This window comes from Garra rufa, chromosome 3 (genome assembly GCF_049309525.1).
Source record: "Garra rufa chromosome 3, GarRuf1.0, whole genome shotgun sequence".
Lineage (NCBI taxonomy): Eukaryota > Metazoa > Chordata > Actinopteri > Cypriniformes > Cyprinidae > Garra > Garra rufa.
Window position 1 is genome coordinate 39,154,330 of NC_133363.1, and position 16,572 is coordinate 39,170,901.

At 35.9% G+C, this 16,572-nt stretch overlaps 1 protein-coding gene across 1 annotated transcript; it reads right to left on the reverse strand.

Moving 5' to 3' along the window:
* Positions 1 to 8,007: 8,007 nt before the first annotated feature.
* On the reverse strand, positions 8,008 to 13,696 carry lipg (lipase, endothelial). Its single transcript, XM_073836075.1, has 10 exons — positions 13,475 to 13,696; positions 11,727 to 11,911; positions 11,343 to 11,522; positions 10,679 to 10,790; positions 10,360 to 10,584; positions 10,032 to 10,274; positions 9,824 to 9,944; positions 9,123 to 9,347; positions 8,941 to 9,036; positions 8,008 to 8,830 (listed from the first exon to the last, which is right to left on the reverse strand). Exons 1-10 carry the CDS (start codon positions 13,578 to 13,580, stop codon positions 8,818 to 8,820), a joined length of 1,506 nt encoding a protein of 501 aa, XP_073692176.1. The 5' UTR covers positions 13,581 to 13,696; the 3' UTR covers positions 8,008 to 8,817.
* Between the last annotated feature and the right edge of the window lie 2,876 nt (positions 13,697 to 16,572).

Genomic DNA, 16,572 nt, shown 5'->3' on the forward strand with positions numbered 1-16,572 from the left:
GAACTGCAACCGCTCACACGGGTTCAATGAACTTAAGAAGCGGTGAAGAAACTCCCGGTTATGCTCAAATAAAGAGTTCTATTTCGCAAGAAAAGTCATTGACATACTTTCACTTTTTATAAATCTATAAACACTTGTTCAATTATTATTAAAGAACTACTTATTGAATAAAGAATGTTTCTAGAGTTTATTTTAAGACACATTAAGAATTTTAGTACAAGAATCCATATAGAATTCTCACACCCATACTGACATGTTCTTGTTCACACACCCACATTCCATATTTTTCTATTCTTGTGAACAATGTTTTGTACAAAAGACGTCATTACTGCAATTTTACTTGGCTAATTTTATATTTTTTATAATGATAATAATAAAATTACTGCTTAGAAACACATAATGAAAGAGTAAGAGTGATGAAAGTTCAGCCCCTTCTAGAAAATGAGAGATTACTGAAGAAGTCTTAGTTTTGCTTTTTCAGTGTTGCAACAGAAAGCTCTAAAGTTCAACAATGGATTGATTTTTTCATCTTTTATTGGAAAGTTTATTTACAGTTTTAAATAAATTATGGCATATACACTGCCACTCAAAAGTTTTGGATCAGTAAGACTTTTACGCGCATCAAGGCTGTGTTTATTTGATTAAAAGTGCAGAAAAAAACTGTAATATTGTGAAATGTTAGTGCAATTTAAAATAGCGGTTTTCTATTTTAATATACTTTAAATTATAATTTATTCCTGTGATGCAAAGCTGAATTTTCAGCATCATTACTGCAGTATTCAGTGTCACATGATCCTTCAGAAATCATTCTAATATCCTGATTTATTATCAGTGTTGGAAACAGCTTAATATTTTTTTTGGAACTTGTGATACTTTTTCAGGTTTCTTTGATAAATAAACGGTTAATAAGAACAGAATTTATTTAAAATAGAACACTTTTGTAACAATAAACACCTCATTCAAAGTTTAGGGTCAGTACATTTTTTATTTCTTTCTCTCTTTGAAAGACATTAATACTTTTATTCACCAAGGATGTGTTAAATTGATAAAAAGTGATAGTAAAGACTTATATAGTCAGAAAAGATTTCTATTTTGAATAAATGCTGTTCTTTTTAACTTTTTATTGATCAAAGAATCCTGAAAAAAGTATCACAGGTTCCAAAAAAACTATTGTTTCCATCATTGATACTAAAAGAAATAAATCAGTATATTAAGATGATTTCTGAAGGATCATGTGACACTGAAGACTGGAGTAATGGCTGATGAAAATTCACAGAAATTTTAAAATATATTAAAATTAAAACCTGGAACTGGAACAAATGGAACTTTGACGAGCATAACATTAAAAATCTTACTGATCGTAAACTTTTGAGCGGCAATGTAAATCATGTGAAGATACAATACACTAATGTCAATGATGTAATGTATCATTCTTATCAGAAAGGTGAAACCACTGTGAGATAACAGCTATTTCCTTTGTCTTATCGCCTCGTTCACAACTGAATGAGGTGATAAGCGGCACCTTAGGGCCACCTAATTAAATGCTACTGTATTAGATACAGCTTCATAAAAAAGATTAATCATTATATATCAGTTCTTGACAATCATTTTTCTGTCCTGATCCTAATCATTAAATTAAAGTTAATTCAATTTCTGATTCATTTCAATTTCATTTTAATCACTGTACAATAATTAGTCTATAATAATTAACTTTAAGTTGAAATACAGAAATATACACTACCGTTCAAAAGTTTAAGGTCAGTAGGACTTGTAATAGTCTTTAAAGAAGTCTCTTATGCTCATCAAGGCTGCATTTATTTGATTAAAAATACAGAAAAAAAACAGTAATATCGCAAAATGTTTTTACAATATAAAATAATGTTTTTTATTTTAACATACTTTAAAATAGAATTTATTCCTGTGATGAAAAACAGTTTTTTTATCAGCTGTTACTCCAGTCTTAAGTGTCACATGATCCTTCAGAAATCATTCTAATGTGCTGATTTATTATTAGAATGATCAATGTTGGATAATATCAACAGTTGTGCTGCCAAGTATTTTTTGGAACCTGTGATTTTGTTTTTTCAGGACTCTTTCATGGATAGCAAGTTTCAAAAGTACAGTGCTTATTCAAAATATAAATATTTTATAACAATGTAAATGATTTATTATTAACTTTAAATAAACTTTTAATTAGTAACTTAATACATCCTTGGTGAATAAAAGTATTAATTTCTTAAAAAAAAAAAAAAGAAACAATAAAAATGTGCTGACCCCAAACTTTTGAACGGTAGTGTATATTTATAGTGTGAGATTTGTGACATGTTTTTAATTGACTTTTACTTTTTAAAGCTAGCTATTACGTAACTTTGAATACAATTTAAGTGTATATTTGAATATAGGTCATACAGTACAAAGAATAATTATTCAAAGACTATACACAAAGAATAATTATTTATAATTTACTTCATACATACAACTATATTGGGCTGAGTGCATTGTGTCTGACTAGTTACTTGAGTAGCACTGAGTCATTCATATGTATATTGCGTATACTGTACACTCACAGGTTTTGAATAGCAATGAGAACAGGTGTTTCCACTTGGCTGGTATTTTTGGCAGGTCAATTCTGCCGCACACAGCTGGACAACACCTCTTCTGGCTGTGTTTGCAAAACGGCCTACCGCATGACGTAACAGTGGATTCGTAGAAGGTTAAATGGAACATTCTGCTCAGTCCACCTCTGCCATCAAAGGGTACAGTCACTGGAGCATGTTCTGCTCAGAGGCTATACATAATCACAAATCACTGCCAACAATCACAATAGACACTTCAAGTTTTATTTTAAGGGTGCTGGAAATTGTCCGGCAGCTGACTTTGGTGGCATGTGCACTGCTTTATGAGTCACAGTGAGTTTGTCAATATCAACACTGTACGTAAGCATGGGGAGAGTCACCCGACTAGGTCCTGGTACACTCTTAAAAATAAAGGTGCTTTAAAAGGTTCTTCATAGCGATGCCATAGAAGAACCATTTTTGGTTGCACAAAGAACAATTCAATCTCTTTCTTACCTTTTTATAACTTGAAGAACCTTCTTTCACCACAAAGAACCTTTGTGGAACAGAAAGGCTCTTCAGATGTTAAAGGTTCTTTATGAAACCATTTAGCCCAAAAAGGTTCTTCTATGGCATCGTGAAGAACCTCTATTTTAAAGAGTGAAGGGCCATTTATGTTTGCAAACACATGAGGCAAATCTGTAGATAATCTGTACAAGTCAACCAAATGTATGTTTGTTTATAAAAGGGGATTGGTATACTATGAGGGCATGGCAGGGATCAACCCTTCAGGTTAAACACTCTTTGAGGATTGTGAGTTATGACTATGAGTTATGGATGAGGATTGTGAGTTACTTTTAAAAGTAATGCATTACAATATTGCGTTACTCTCTAAAAAAGTAACTAATTGGTTACTTAGTTACATTACTTTTGTGTTGTTTTTTTCAATCTGGGCAGGGCTTACTTGTTTGTGTTTAATAATAAGTGAAATTTTAAGGAAATGTAAAAGCCCTTTCACACCAAAAAGTGAAATGAATAAGCCTAAGGCTGAAAGAAAATAGCAAATCATTTAGCAAGCACAAATATATATATATTTTTTTTCTTTAAAAGGTTTTTGTTTTCTTTTAATCCCATTATATTAACCAATATCTTTGCTGCTGACCTCTGTTGATTCTATTCAAAATACTAATAAGCAAAACTTACATGAGATGAACTGACATTTTTGCTGGCATTACGTTTTTGAAAAATAGTTTCTTGTAAATGAAAATGAAAGGTTCCAAAAGGGGGTTTCTTTAGTGACGCCATAATAGAATCATTCTGGGTCCTAAAACCTTTCAGTGAGTGGTTCTTACAATAACCTTGGTTAGTGTGAAGAACATTTTAATAATCTAAAGAACTTTTTTTTTACCATAAAGTACCTTTTGGGGAATAGCTGTTCTTTATTTGACCATATGTGACCCAACCAGTCATAAGGGTCAATCTTTTTTGGTTTGTTAGAATAGGACAATATTTGGTTGAGATACAACTATTTGAAATGGAATGAGGGTTCAAAAAATTCAAAACATTGAGAAAATCTCTTTAAAGTTGTCCAAATGAAGTTCTTAGCAATGCATATTACTAATCAAAAATTAAGTTCTGATATATTTATGGTAGGAAATTTACAAAACATCTTCATGGAACATGATCTTTACTTAATATCCTAAGGATTTTTGGCATAAAAGAAAAATCAATCATTTTGACCCATACAATGTATTTTTGGCTATTGCTACAAATATACTTGTGCTATTTAAGACTGGTTTTGCGGTCCAGGGTCACATATATGCTGAAAAAGAACCTTTTTTTTGGTAGTGGCAGCATGGTCAGAAATTCACCAGTGGCCATTAAAAGATGCCACTAAAAGTGACAGAAATTCTAAAATGTGAGATCAAAAATATCTTCTGTTTTTTCAAGTCAATATTTAATATAATTATAATGTGATATTTATCCCCTGGAATGCAAATTTTACCAGGGGAACCCTGCCTAAAAAAAGTATTTTACCCTGCGGAATGTGTTTTTTAATGGGGGACCCTCCTGGAAATGCTTTTTGAGAAGCAATTGAGTGGGTTTTGTTATGAAAACCTGGCAACCCTGACACCAAGAATGGTAACTTTCCACCATAACTCATCAACATGGAAGTATGGATGATACTTCTGGTTCATTAGCCCCTGTCCACCTGTTAAGTCATGACGTAAGGAAAGCTGCTTGTGGGTCCAAGACTTTACTTGTTTATACAGATGTTTACAAACACTGTTCATTCATATTACTAAATTGAGCTAAACATTTATAAACTCTAGTACGGTGTACACTACAGTCTCTGTGCTCACGGCGTCCCAGACACAAATATTTTAACGAATTCTAAAAGATGAATCATTGTCTGGCCATTTGGGATTTCGGTATGGCGATAAAGGTTAGATTTATAATTTTTTGGCAGTATCATATCACATTATATAAGTGTATATAAGCACCGTTTGTTGCATTCTTGTGGCATCTGATAGAGCGTTTGGTCCCAGAAGTGGTGACGCTGTAACCTATTGTGCGTTATTGAAGAACCACACAAGGCAGGTCACCATCAACGTATTATTACTAAAAAGAAGAAGCAACAAAATGACAGAAAGGACACTTCTTCCGACATATACACATGAGTGCTGGGGCAAAGGAAACCCAGAATCCCTAGCCTTAAATGGACAAACACCCAGACCATTACCCTTACAGCACATGCATTTTTTCAATGGTTTAGACAGCAAAAATTAGCAGAACAACGTATTCAGTTGTACATTAACCATGCAATCCACCTATTGTTTACATCTGAGTATCTCCAACATGGCTGGGCATCCGTGTAACTGACCAAATCGTGATGTGAAGTGCAAACCCTCTATAGTTACTGTCCTTGGTGTGAGCAGGCCTTTATTCTTAGACAGCACAGGGTACATTTCAGTGAATTAATTCAAGTTTTTGACATGTTGATGATGATAATAATAAAAAAAATTGCAAGTGTGTTAAACAGCATGTTGAATTTTGGGGGGAAAGTACCTGAAAATCAATCCCCATGGCAAAAACCACTAGAAGGGGAAGTTAATGATTGAATGAATAAGCATTAAAATGAATAAGCCCATGCTGTGAAATGCAGTTTTGCTATAAAACTTTGTAAAAATCTAATGTGAAAAAGAATTTCATGTACGAATTAAGATACTTTGTTATTATCATCTCATGTCTTGCAAGAAGATGTTTGTTAAAAAATAAGTAAAAAAAGAAAAAAAATGAAAATGAATAAGCCATAGTCATACATTGATATAAGTAACACTGTTTCCCTGGAGAAGCATCAGTGAGAAACTTACTGTAATGTACCAGCATAATCTACTAGAACCACTGTGTCAGATAGCAACCACTTCCTGTGGCTTATCATCTCATTCTGTTTGGCGTCTCTTTCCCTTTACACTACTGACAAACCTTTTGGAAAGATTTCAACATTGTTAAGAGGTTTGTCACCAGAAGTACTTAAAAGGTCTATCAAACCCTCACGCTTTACAAGCATTCCTAAAACAGCACATGTAAACAGGCAGATACACACACACATTTACACACGTAGCACTACAAGAAGATTCTAGATAAGTTTTCTAAGAATAAGGAAATTTTTTGTAAAACACTAGACTATTTCTAGTTTCCCCCTCAAAACAGTGATACTATTCATAGACTGGTCCAAAGGAAAATTGCGACGTCATTTAATCATCCCTATGTTTTTCCTAATCTATATGACATACTTTCCTGGAAAAAAAGAAACTTCGATGAGCATTTGAAGTTCTTTTCCATGCAATTTCAATGAATGAGTTCATGGTTTCATCTGAAGCTTTCACGGTTCAAAAAAAGGATGCTAAAGCATCATAAATGCAGTGTCTGAGTCACAAAACAAATCATTCTTTTGAGTTGGAGCTGTTCAGGACTGATCCACTTTACAAAATCTGGTCTGAGTGATTCATTTTAGGTTTAACTCCTTGCCCTCAGGAGTGTTTGGCTACGTCTGAAATCCCACACTCTCTTACGTAGTTACTTCTTTTGAATAAGCAAATACTTAGCAGCAACTGTCAAAAAAAGTATGTTCTATGCGGCACGAAAGTATTCCAGACTTACTACATTCTTCACGTTGTCATTGTGATGCGTGCAACTCCTCTCCTGTGGCCCCATGGGATAGTAAATATATCCACTGGATGCGCTTTCTAGTAGGTCATCAGAGGACATTTTCCTAAATTTGTACGAATACTGTGCACATCACTCTTAAAAAATAAATTGGCATCAGTGGTTCCACAAAGAATCTTTACCATCCATGGAACCTTTTCATTCCACAAAAGGTTCTTTAGATTATTAAAATGTTCTTCACACTAAGAAAAATGGTTATTTTAGGGACTAGTAACTGTTCTTTTGGGGATCCAAAACGGGAACCTATATTTTTAGCGGTGTACTTTTTATATATTATGGCCACGTTCACACAGCAGAAGAATGGTTGTCAGTCCTGTATTTGAGTCCTTAATACGGTTACGTTCACACATGTTTATTTACGGGTGTGACAACCGCATTCTATAACCAAACTCACACCCATAAATTTTCAGGATTCACAACCGTATTCTCGGAACCGGAACACACGCGCTGTGTGAATGGAACAGGACTGGACAACATGACCATCACGTAATTCAACGTGAGAGAGTCGCTCTGCCGCTCAAACGCTCGTCTATCGTGTGTTACGTGCTTTCATGTGTGGTTTCGGTAACTTACAAATGAGCTGCGTATCATCCTAAAGTTTTATATCCAGTGTCCACCGGAGCCGCTCCCGTCGGTTTTGTATTCTGTGCGCGACTCAAATGCTCCGCTCTTCAAGCAAATTTGCTGTCGGTTATGAATATTTGATGAATGAACTCGCGGCTCGATTGGACTCTTGTCGTGTCAGAAAGTTCTAAAACTTTCAGTTGCACGTTCATACAGACAGTATTCGACACTCACACCTGTAAGTAAATGCGGTTGTCAATCCCAAAAACTGAGTGAACGTAGCCTTCCCCAACTATATGTGACTTCAGTTGTAGCTTTTGAATATACAGCGGAACGGAAGTGTTTGTGACACTTATATGATGCTTTTGCCTCTTTTTGAAGTTTGAAAGCTTTAGGCCATATTCATTGTAATTGTGTAGAACAACTAGCACAGCCTTCATAACTTATCCTTTTGTGTTCCACAGAAGAAAGTCGGTCATACCGGTTTGGAATGACATGATGATTTACAAGTGAAGCTGCTAAATGAAGTCTCATATCATTTCCTTTGCAAAACGTTTCCTTAAGCAAGTAAACTGAAAGACTCTTGTTTGACGCCCTTTATACACAAATACGAATCTGCCCAAGTTACATTAAATAATAAACTGCATCATACCAGTAATGGAATCCAAAGTAATTTATTACAAATTATTATTACGTTTTATATACACATTATATACATAAACATGTACAGAACAAGGCACAAAATGTGCAACTTATTTTTTATTATGAAGACAAACTCTCTCCATTCTTCTGACCTTAAATAATACTGTGAATTCATATAAAATCCTTCTTCCTATTGAAATCCACAGACACATACACATGTAAAAGTGGTCACCAGGGGGGTGTTCCATAAAACAAGTTAACCAAATAAGTCAGGCTTATTTCAGTTAGTCTGACTTATTTTGAGCCAAATCAAGTGACAATAAGTCAGACTAACTAAAATAAGCCTGGCTTATTTGGTAAACTTGTTTTATGGAACACCCCTCAGGTAACTTAGGAGAGAATTAATTTATGCCTTGGTACAAGGTGTGCATTAGGTTGATAAATAAGCTTGGTTTTACAGTGCTTTTTTTTCCTTCATAAATTAAAAACATACAAAAATATATAACGAGCATTGCGTTGTTAAGGAAGAGTCTGAGATCCACAAAACGGAGACTTAACGCAACAGTAGAAAACATACAAACAGTATCAAAAGATGAGGATCTAGAATCTCAAACAATCAGAACATCCCAATGGTAGAAAAAAAAAAATGCCCTGAGCAAGTCCAGTAACCAGCCATCACCCATCTGAGCTGGCCATTTGAGCAGCACAAGTTGTGTTCGACCCACCCAAATAAACATGGTGCATTATTCCACCAAATGTGTACCAAAACAAACAAAAGTGCTCAGGCCCTTCACCGCCTTGGGTCCCCATGTAACAGCGCTTCCTCTCAGTAGTGCAATCTGCAAAAAATAAATACAGAAATTAAATTAAAAAAAAAGTAGAGCAGATAAAATAAATCATCTGAATATCTGAAAATGTGCACAGTAAGGATGTATAAATATAAACATACCGTTTTCTAGGCTTTACTTCCCAGCCATCTCGGCATTTTGTAAATGTAATTTCTTGTCCTGGGGATATTTCAGTCTGCTCAGCACAGAAGGTAAACCTGTGAAGAAACATTATGACATTAACAAACATCCTAAGGCGAGTCAGTTTACAAATTTGCAACCAAAGTTGCAAGACAGCACTTACTTCTTCTGCGATTCTCCTGCTTTGACTCGGATTCTTCGAACTTCCAGAACTTTTTTGTCCTGTGAACTTGACCATGACCAGAACGATGACTTGAAGTGTTTCAACACAGATGACCAGGAATCAGAAGGGCCTTCCCAATGAAGTGAAATTTTCAGCAGGTCACCGATGTCCTCTTCCGTGAAGACGAGAAATGTGTTTGTGAGATTTAATCCAACTCCATCAGCACTGTGAAAACAGAAACTCAGTCAGGTATTTGCAAAAGAACCCATATACAGTAAATGATGTTCACAGATAATAGGACCCTGAACCACAAAACCAGTCTTAAGTAGCACAGGTATATTTGTAGCAATAGCCAAGAATACATTGTATGGGACAAAATTATAGATTTTTTCTTTTATGCCATTAATCATTAGGATTTTAAAGTTACAGTATTCTGTAAATTTCCTACTGTAAATATATAAAAACTTAAACTTTGTAATATGCATTGCTAGGAACTGCATTTGGACAACTTCAAAGGCGATTTTCTCAATATTTAGATTTTTTGGCACCCTCAGATTCCAGATTTTCAAATGTCCTATCCTAACAAACCATACATCAACGGAAAGCTTATTTATTCAGCTCAATCTTTCAAAAAATAACCCTTATGACTGGTTTTGTGGTCCAGGGTCACATATTGGGAATCTTAATCATGAGGTGCTTACATGTCTACATTGAGGTTAAGGGTATCATTATGGGATCCGTGTAGTTTGACGTAGAAAGTAGGATCTGCATCATCTGCGTTCTTCCTGTCGAACACATGCATCTTCATCTGATAATGGTAACCTGTAGACGATTGTGCAAACAACCACATGTTAGTGACTCATCATTACAGCATGTGACTTTGCAACAAAAGACATTATAATGACCTACCACCAAAAGGTGTGTCTGCGCGAGTCTTCAGGTACATCTTGCTATTTCTCCTCTTACGCATTTTCTTGGCGTTGTAACCAATACTGTTGCAGCGGTTCTTCCTGCAGCTCAGACAAATGCCCTTCTTGAAGCGATCAGGGCCAGTGCATTGAAAAGCGTAGCTTACGTGGTCCTTGCTCATGAGGGAGTCCACAAAAAGATGCACGGCTCGCTCATGTTCACACTTCATGACTTCCACAAAGTCTGTGCGGTGACAAGACAGATACGGTTAATAACAATGACTTGCACGAGTTCAAAAATGCCAAAAACATTTCAAAACTGAACTCACTTCCTACAGCAGCAGTGGATAGCACATCCCCTAAGGAACAGCCTGGCTGTACATCCCCACCATTGGGATAAATATCAATGTGTCCAATAGGCTCCTGGATCCCAATACTGACACCCAGAGCTCCTCGTGTGTACGTGTGCAGGACGTCGACAAAGTCTGCATCATCTGGAGAAAGCCTCTTGTGGGACCCTGCCCCCTCAAACATGGGTCCAGCTGGGTCTAAACCTATTCAAAAAGAACAGATGTTTAGATGTGGCCTCCATGTGTGCAACTTGTGTTGCTTCTTCTCAACAATCAAAGTGTCCAATCTAAATCTCACCTGTTATACGTCCAATATTTCCTTTTACAAATGTTCCAGCATATCCAGCAACGTGAGCACCAAGACTGTATCCAATCATATGCACGTCGTCAAGTCGTAGCTGTGCTTCGTCCTGTCAAAATCAGACACATATTAGATTAACCATTTTGTTGAATACCTCTAATAAACTCACTAAGAAACTTCTGTTCATCTGAGAAGAAAGCTCTAAACTTTATATCCCGAGAAAAGCTTTGAGATGTAAAAAGTCATTATGCTTCATGCACATCGTTGCTGTACCACGCGTAGTGCCAGCTGGGGCATCCGTGCGCATGTGTGGGGGGCTAATATGCTCAGCTGCTCATTTGCACGGCTTGCATCTCTCTTGTATAAAAAGAACTTTGAATCTAAGGAGCCCAGCTACGATACATGAATATTTATTGTTCCATGAGAATACCCATAATGCCCTGGGCAAACTCCTGACAACTCGAACAACAAAAAACCAAAACAGATCCATCTGGAAAAGACAAATTGTACTTCAGCAGGACATCTGCTGTTCTGAGAGAAGATGAATAATACCAACAAAGACCCTACGTACAAGGCCACAAGCAGAGTTTTCACGGTTGCCAGTTCTCTCAAAGACACACAAAGAGAAACAAACACACCCAGCGGGATAATATAGACGTACCTGGAGCCAGTCCAAAACAGTAGCGATGCTTTGCCCAACCCGGCGGGTATGGTTGACGGCATCTGGGTAAAGCTGGTGGGCCAGGCCTAGCCAGTCGACCACCACCACATTGGCCTCCGACTCTCGTCTTTGAACCGCAGCCACCAGCTTGTGCATCCAGCTCTCAAACATCCCACTCATCTGTGAAGAGATACCACACCCTTTACCAAACCCAACCGGAAAGCTCCAACAATCAAGTGTGAAATTTCAGTATTTGTTTCACATCTGAAATGTGAAAGTACTGCCACACTGAAGAAAGAACATGTCAGTTGTGTTACACTTTTTCTGGATAACCTCTCCATTAACAAAATGTCAAAAGTCATATCAAATGCTAGAATATCTCACCGTCCAGCCGTGGATGATCAGAATGGTCTTGACCGAGGTATTGTAGCCACACTCCTCAATGCTTTCCTTTTTCCCAGGTTGGAGGTAACAGCCGTCGTCATCAAGATCCAGAGACTTTCGCATGTTGTACTTGACTCGGTCGTGAAGTAGCACCGGATCCATTGGGAAGTTGTCTTCGGAATCATCTAGAATAAACAGGAAAACATGAATAAGTTTATGTAAAATCTCAAAAGAATGCATGAGGCATTTTAAAGTGCTTAACTGTTTCATAAGGTGTTGAGCTTGAGTTTAATAAGGTAAGCCTTGTGAAAACATCTCGTTTTAATGACTAGCTTGAACAATTGAGCTACTGTAGAGAGGGAAATGCAGCAGATTTTTTCTAATGAACCAGTTGACCATTACAGGAATGCTAAACGGAATCTTGAATTGGAATTTAAAAGTTTACAAACAGTCTACAAACTTTCAAGTAGAGGAAACCTGCGATTTTTCGACCCAAGTAAGGAAAAACTTGGAAGCTCTGTAACACCTTGAGTTTAACCAATTAGAAAGGGTGAAATCAAATGTGACCCTGGACTACAAACCAGTCTGAAGGGGCATGGGTATATTTGTAGCAATAGCCAAAAATACATTGTATGGGTCAAATTGATCAATTTTTATTTTATGCCAAAAATCATTAGGATATTAAGTAAATATCATGGTCCATGAAGATATTTTATAAGTTTTCTACCGTAAATATATTAGAACTTAATTATTAGTAAAGATTACTTGTATGCATTGCTAAGAACTTAATTTGAACAACTTAAGGCAATGTTCTCAATTTTTTTTTTTTTTTGCACCCTCAAATTCCAGATTTTAGTTGCATCTCGGCCAAATATTGTCCTAGCAAACCATACATGAATGGAAATTCAGAATTCATATGAGGTATAAATCGCAATTTAAAAAGTCTTGTTTATAGAGTTGTTTTATGTATTTGCTTTATATTTTATTTCATTTTTTTGTTTTGTTTACAGAATGTTTCACTTATTCCATCGGCGGGTGATGGAATAATATAAGGTAGCCTATATTCGATTAACAATGAAAATTTAGGCTGTGTAAACGGCATGTTTTTACAAGAGATTTTGATTTCTAAACTAATTCGAAACAAATATATATGTGAACATTATAATCAAATTGAGCTAAACACAGAATAACAAACGTTAACAAATTATGTTACAGCACTGCCCAGTATTCCAAACGTTTATTTTTTTCACAAACGTTACAAAAATAATTGCTTATTTAATAAAAATAAAAAAAAGTCAAAGAAGTCAAAAAGTCATTCAAAAGTCAAATAGCATTCAGTGGCTGCGGTCGACAACGCGGCAGATCGGTGATAAAACGTGGACTTCTCTGAGCGGTCGTTTAAAAGGCACATCCGAGACAAAGTGGATTGTCCGGGTTTTACTTTTGTGAGTCGCCGACACGTCAATAAAGCGGATATTTTAACTTCCAATTCAATCATTTTTTGCGTTTTTCTTTGACAGGTTCATTCACGTAGTCAGAAGATGGGAATGTGTGACTTGTGTTTCTCACAGTTTGAATGAAATCGGTGTTATTGTTAGCCATTGTCCGTGAAATGAATGGTTGTAAACAGAAATGCATGCAAATCACAAATCACTAAGGAATTCTGGACATTAAAGTAATCACTTATTTCATTCAAAAGTATTAAACAGTAGATAGTTAACAAACTAAAGAAATTTTCCTTAACATACCTTTTAATTGCGCGTCCTCGTCGGGGGCAGCAGCTAAGGCACTGAATGAATGGCACAGGATAAAACATAACAAGCAAAGTGCAATTCTTATTGATTTTTCTACCATAATGTTCAGAGCTTTAAAATAGTTTCGTTATTCGTTTCACAAACTGGAGTGACTGAGGAAGTTTTACGTATTAATCCTTCACTAAGAGGTGCCAGGAGAGTGTATGAACCTGTATCAGGTTGCTCATTAGAGTTTTAAATAGTTTTTTTCAGTCATCTGACCATCGGCAGATATCTACGACAAAATTCTTTCTTTCTAATTGGTCAAGCCCCTGGAACTACGTTCGAGGGCGTGGCATATATACGTTTGAATGAGTTGTAGACTGGCACAATTCTCACGCTTACGGTTAACCCTTTGCTCGCCGCGTCGGTGCAAGTCTGACGCACGGAGCATACCAAAGGTTAACGAGCCATCAGCAGCGCACATGACTGTGTTTGTTTACAAATACACAAAAAGGGGATGTTTGTGTGGTAACGTTACGAACACATGGGTCTTTTGGGGTCACTGTTGTTCACATTATGTAATGTAGGGAACACGGGGCTCCTCATTAGGTTTTGTATACAGTTCAAAGCTGTTTTCCACATTAACAATGCTTAACTCGATAGTATTAATCTTTTCAAATAAATCAGTTTTCCCATTAGAGGATTTCCCACAGTATGCCCCACTATGAGGTCAATGTGTATTGAATGAATTGCCTCTTTCTTTCTTTTTTCTCTTGGGCAGTAACATTAGAAACGTCCTTAAGATTTTTTGACGTCAAAACTGTCAAAACGTTTTATATGCAGTTGAAGTCAGAAGTTTACATACACCTGTGTTAATTATTTTACTAAAATAAGAGGAATATACAAAATGTATATTATTATTTTTTTTAGTACTGACCCGAATAAGATATTTCACATAAAAGATGTTTACATATAGTCCACAAGAGAAAATATTAGTTGAATTTAAAACAGTTGAAAATGACCCCGTTTAAAAGTTACTTACACTTGATTCTCAATACTGTGTTGTTACCTAAATGACCCACAGCTGCTTTTTTGTTTAGTGATAGTTGTTCATGAGTCCCTTGTTTGTCCTGAACAACTGAGGTACTCATATGCAACTATTACAGAAGGTTCAAACACTCACTGATGCTTCAGAAGGAAACACGACATTAAGAGCCCGGGGGTGTAAACTTTTGAACAGAATGAAGATGTGTGCATTTTTCTTAGTTTGTCTAATATAATATTTTTTTCATTTATTACTGCCCTTCAGAAGCTACAGTAGAGACTTACATGTTTCCCAGAAGATAAAATAAGTTAAATTTACCCTGATCTTCAAATTTAATATGTTTTCTTCCACTGGCTCATGATGCATTGTATTTTCTTCTAAAGCATCAGTGAGCATTTGAACCTTCTATAATAGTTGCAGATGAGTCCCTCAGTTGTCCTCAGTGTGAAAAGATGGATCTTAAAAGCATACAGTCATTGTTGGAAAGGGTTTAAATACACAAAAATGCGGAAAAACCAAAGAATTTGTGGGACCTGAAGGATTTTTATGAAGACCAGCGAGAGACTCATGAACAACTATCACTAAAATATAGTCTTGTGGACTATATGTAAAACATCTTTTATGTAAAATATCTTATTCAGGTCATTACTAAATAAAAAATAATATTGCAGATCTGCAAAGTGTATGCAAACTTTTGACTTTAACTGTATATACCCTAAGAAATATTTCCTGGAGTCTACTTTATACTCTGATATTTTAAAATTAAACAGTTCCTATTTATAATAAAACAGCTTTACACTCAAACAATTGAAACTCTGTGATAAGAATCTTTAGATTGCATGTAAACTGGATGGATTTAGTCTGTAACGGGTACACATGTACCTAGAAAGTCAAATGCAATGACTAAACTGACTGACTGCTGGAAAAAAAAAATGGGCGGATGGATTTGTTTTATACATAAACTGAATATGCATATGAGCAATAGGCTATCTTTGAAATTTCCAATACAGTCACTGGGCAACAACCTCTTTTTAGTTGTTAAGGCTGGAAGTTCCCTTTCTTGTTCAAGACCCAAAGATTAATGTGATGAAAACTTAAACTAGAACAACTACATCAAGATGTTTCCCACAAGGCTTTGGTCAGAAGTGTCAAGAAGACACATTTTTGTCTTGTTGTCTTAGAAAAACATAAAATTCAAACAGATTACTGGATGTGGGTGAAATCCAAGTGGGTCATGTAGAAAAACCATGGCCCCCTCCTTCCATTTATAAAGTGGATTCTCTTTTAGAAAACGCCCTGATGGAGCCTGTGCATAGAAGACAAGCACTGCATACTAAAGAGCTATAGCGCTTATAACAAAAACACATTATTCATCAGCTACCTTCTGTGTCATACAGAACATTTGGACATCAAAAACATTGACCTAGTAACTTACTTAGTGTTTAAGATTTAAAACACACACATACATGTGTACACACACTTAGCATTTTCTGCAACAGTTGTCCAGTGGGCTTAATAGTATCTCAAACATGCTTCTATAATCTTTGCACAGCATATTTGTTTTAGAGGAGTATATTGCAGTCTGCCCTAGGTTAGGTAAGAATATTTGGGTTAGTTTTATAGGTCATTAGAATGACAATCGCAGAATGGAAGTAGACAACTGCAAAACCCATTTGCTCCATTTTTCACTTTCTGTAAAGTCTTGTTTTTGGCACTGCTGTGTTTTGCTTTAGAGCAACGAAAAGTTTAAAAGGTGTAATCCTTTTGTTCCAGGATGTTACACTTTGGTAAATGCCCTGGAAAGCATACACTGTAGGCCTATTGAGTTTCAACACATAATTAAATCCAGATTTGCATTTCCTGAAGGAAATATAGTGCTTACAAGACAGCAATATAAAAGAGTTAAAGTTTAGGTAAAATTATACAGGTTTCCCACGGTCACGGTAAACCCTGGAAATATGGGTGAATTCTAAATTTTCTAATTGCCAGGTCACTAAATCAATAAAATCTTAAAAATTCGTAGTTTTATAAGGTCTGTAGTATAAGCCAAAATACATACATAATA

Bases quoted from the DNA above. Each gene is read 5' to 3' on its own strand.
- lipg (XM_073836075.1), bottom strand. From the start codon at position 13,580: ATGGTAGAAAAATCAATAAGAATTGCACTTTGCTTGTTATGTTTTATC. The intron at 9,945-10,031 runs GTAGGTCATTAT...AATCGTCTACAG, and splicing joins CGCAGACACACCTTTTGGTG to GTTACCATTATCAGATGAAG. The intron at 9,037-9,122 runs GTAAGTGCTGTC...GTTTCTTCACAG, and splicing joins GCAGGAGAATCGCAGAAGAA to GTTTACCTTCTGTGCTGAGC.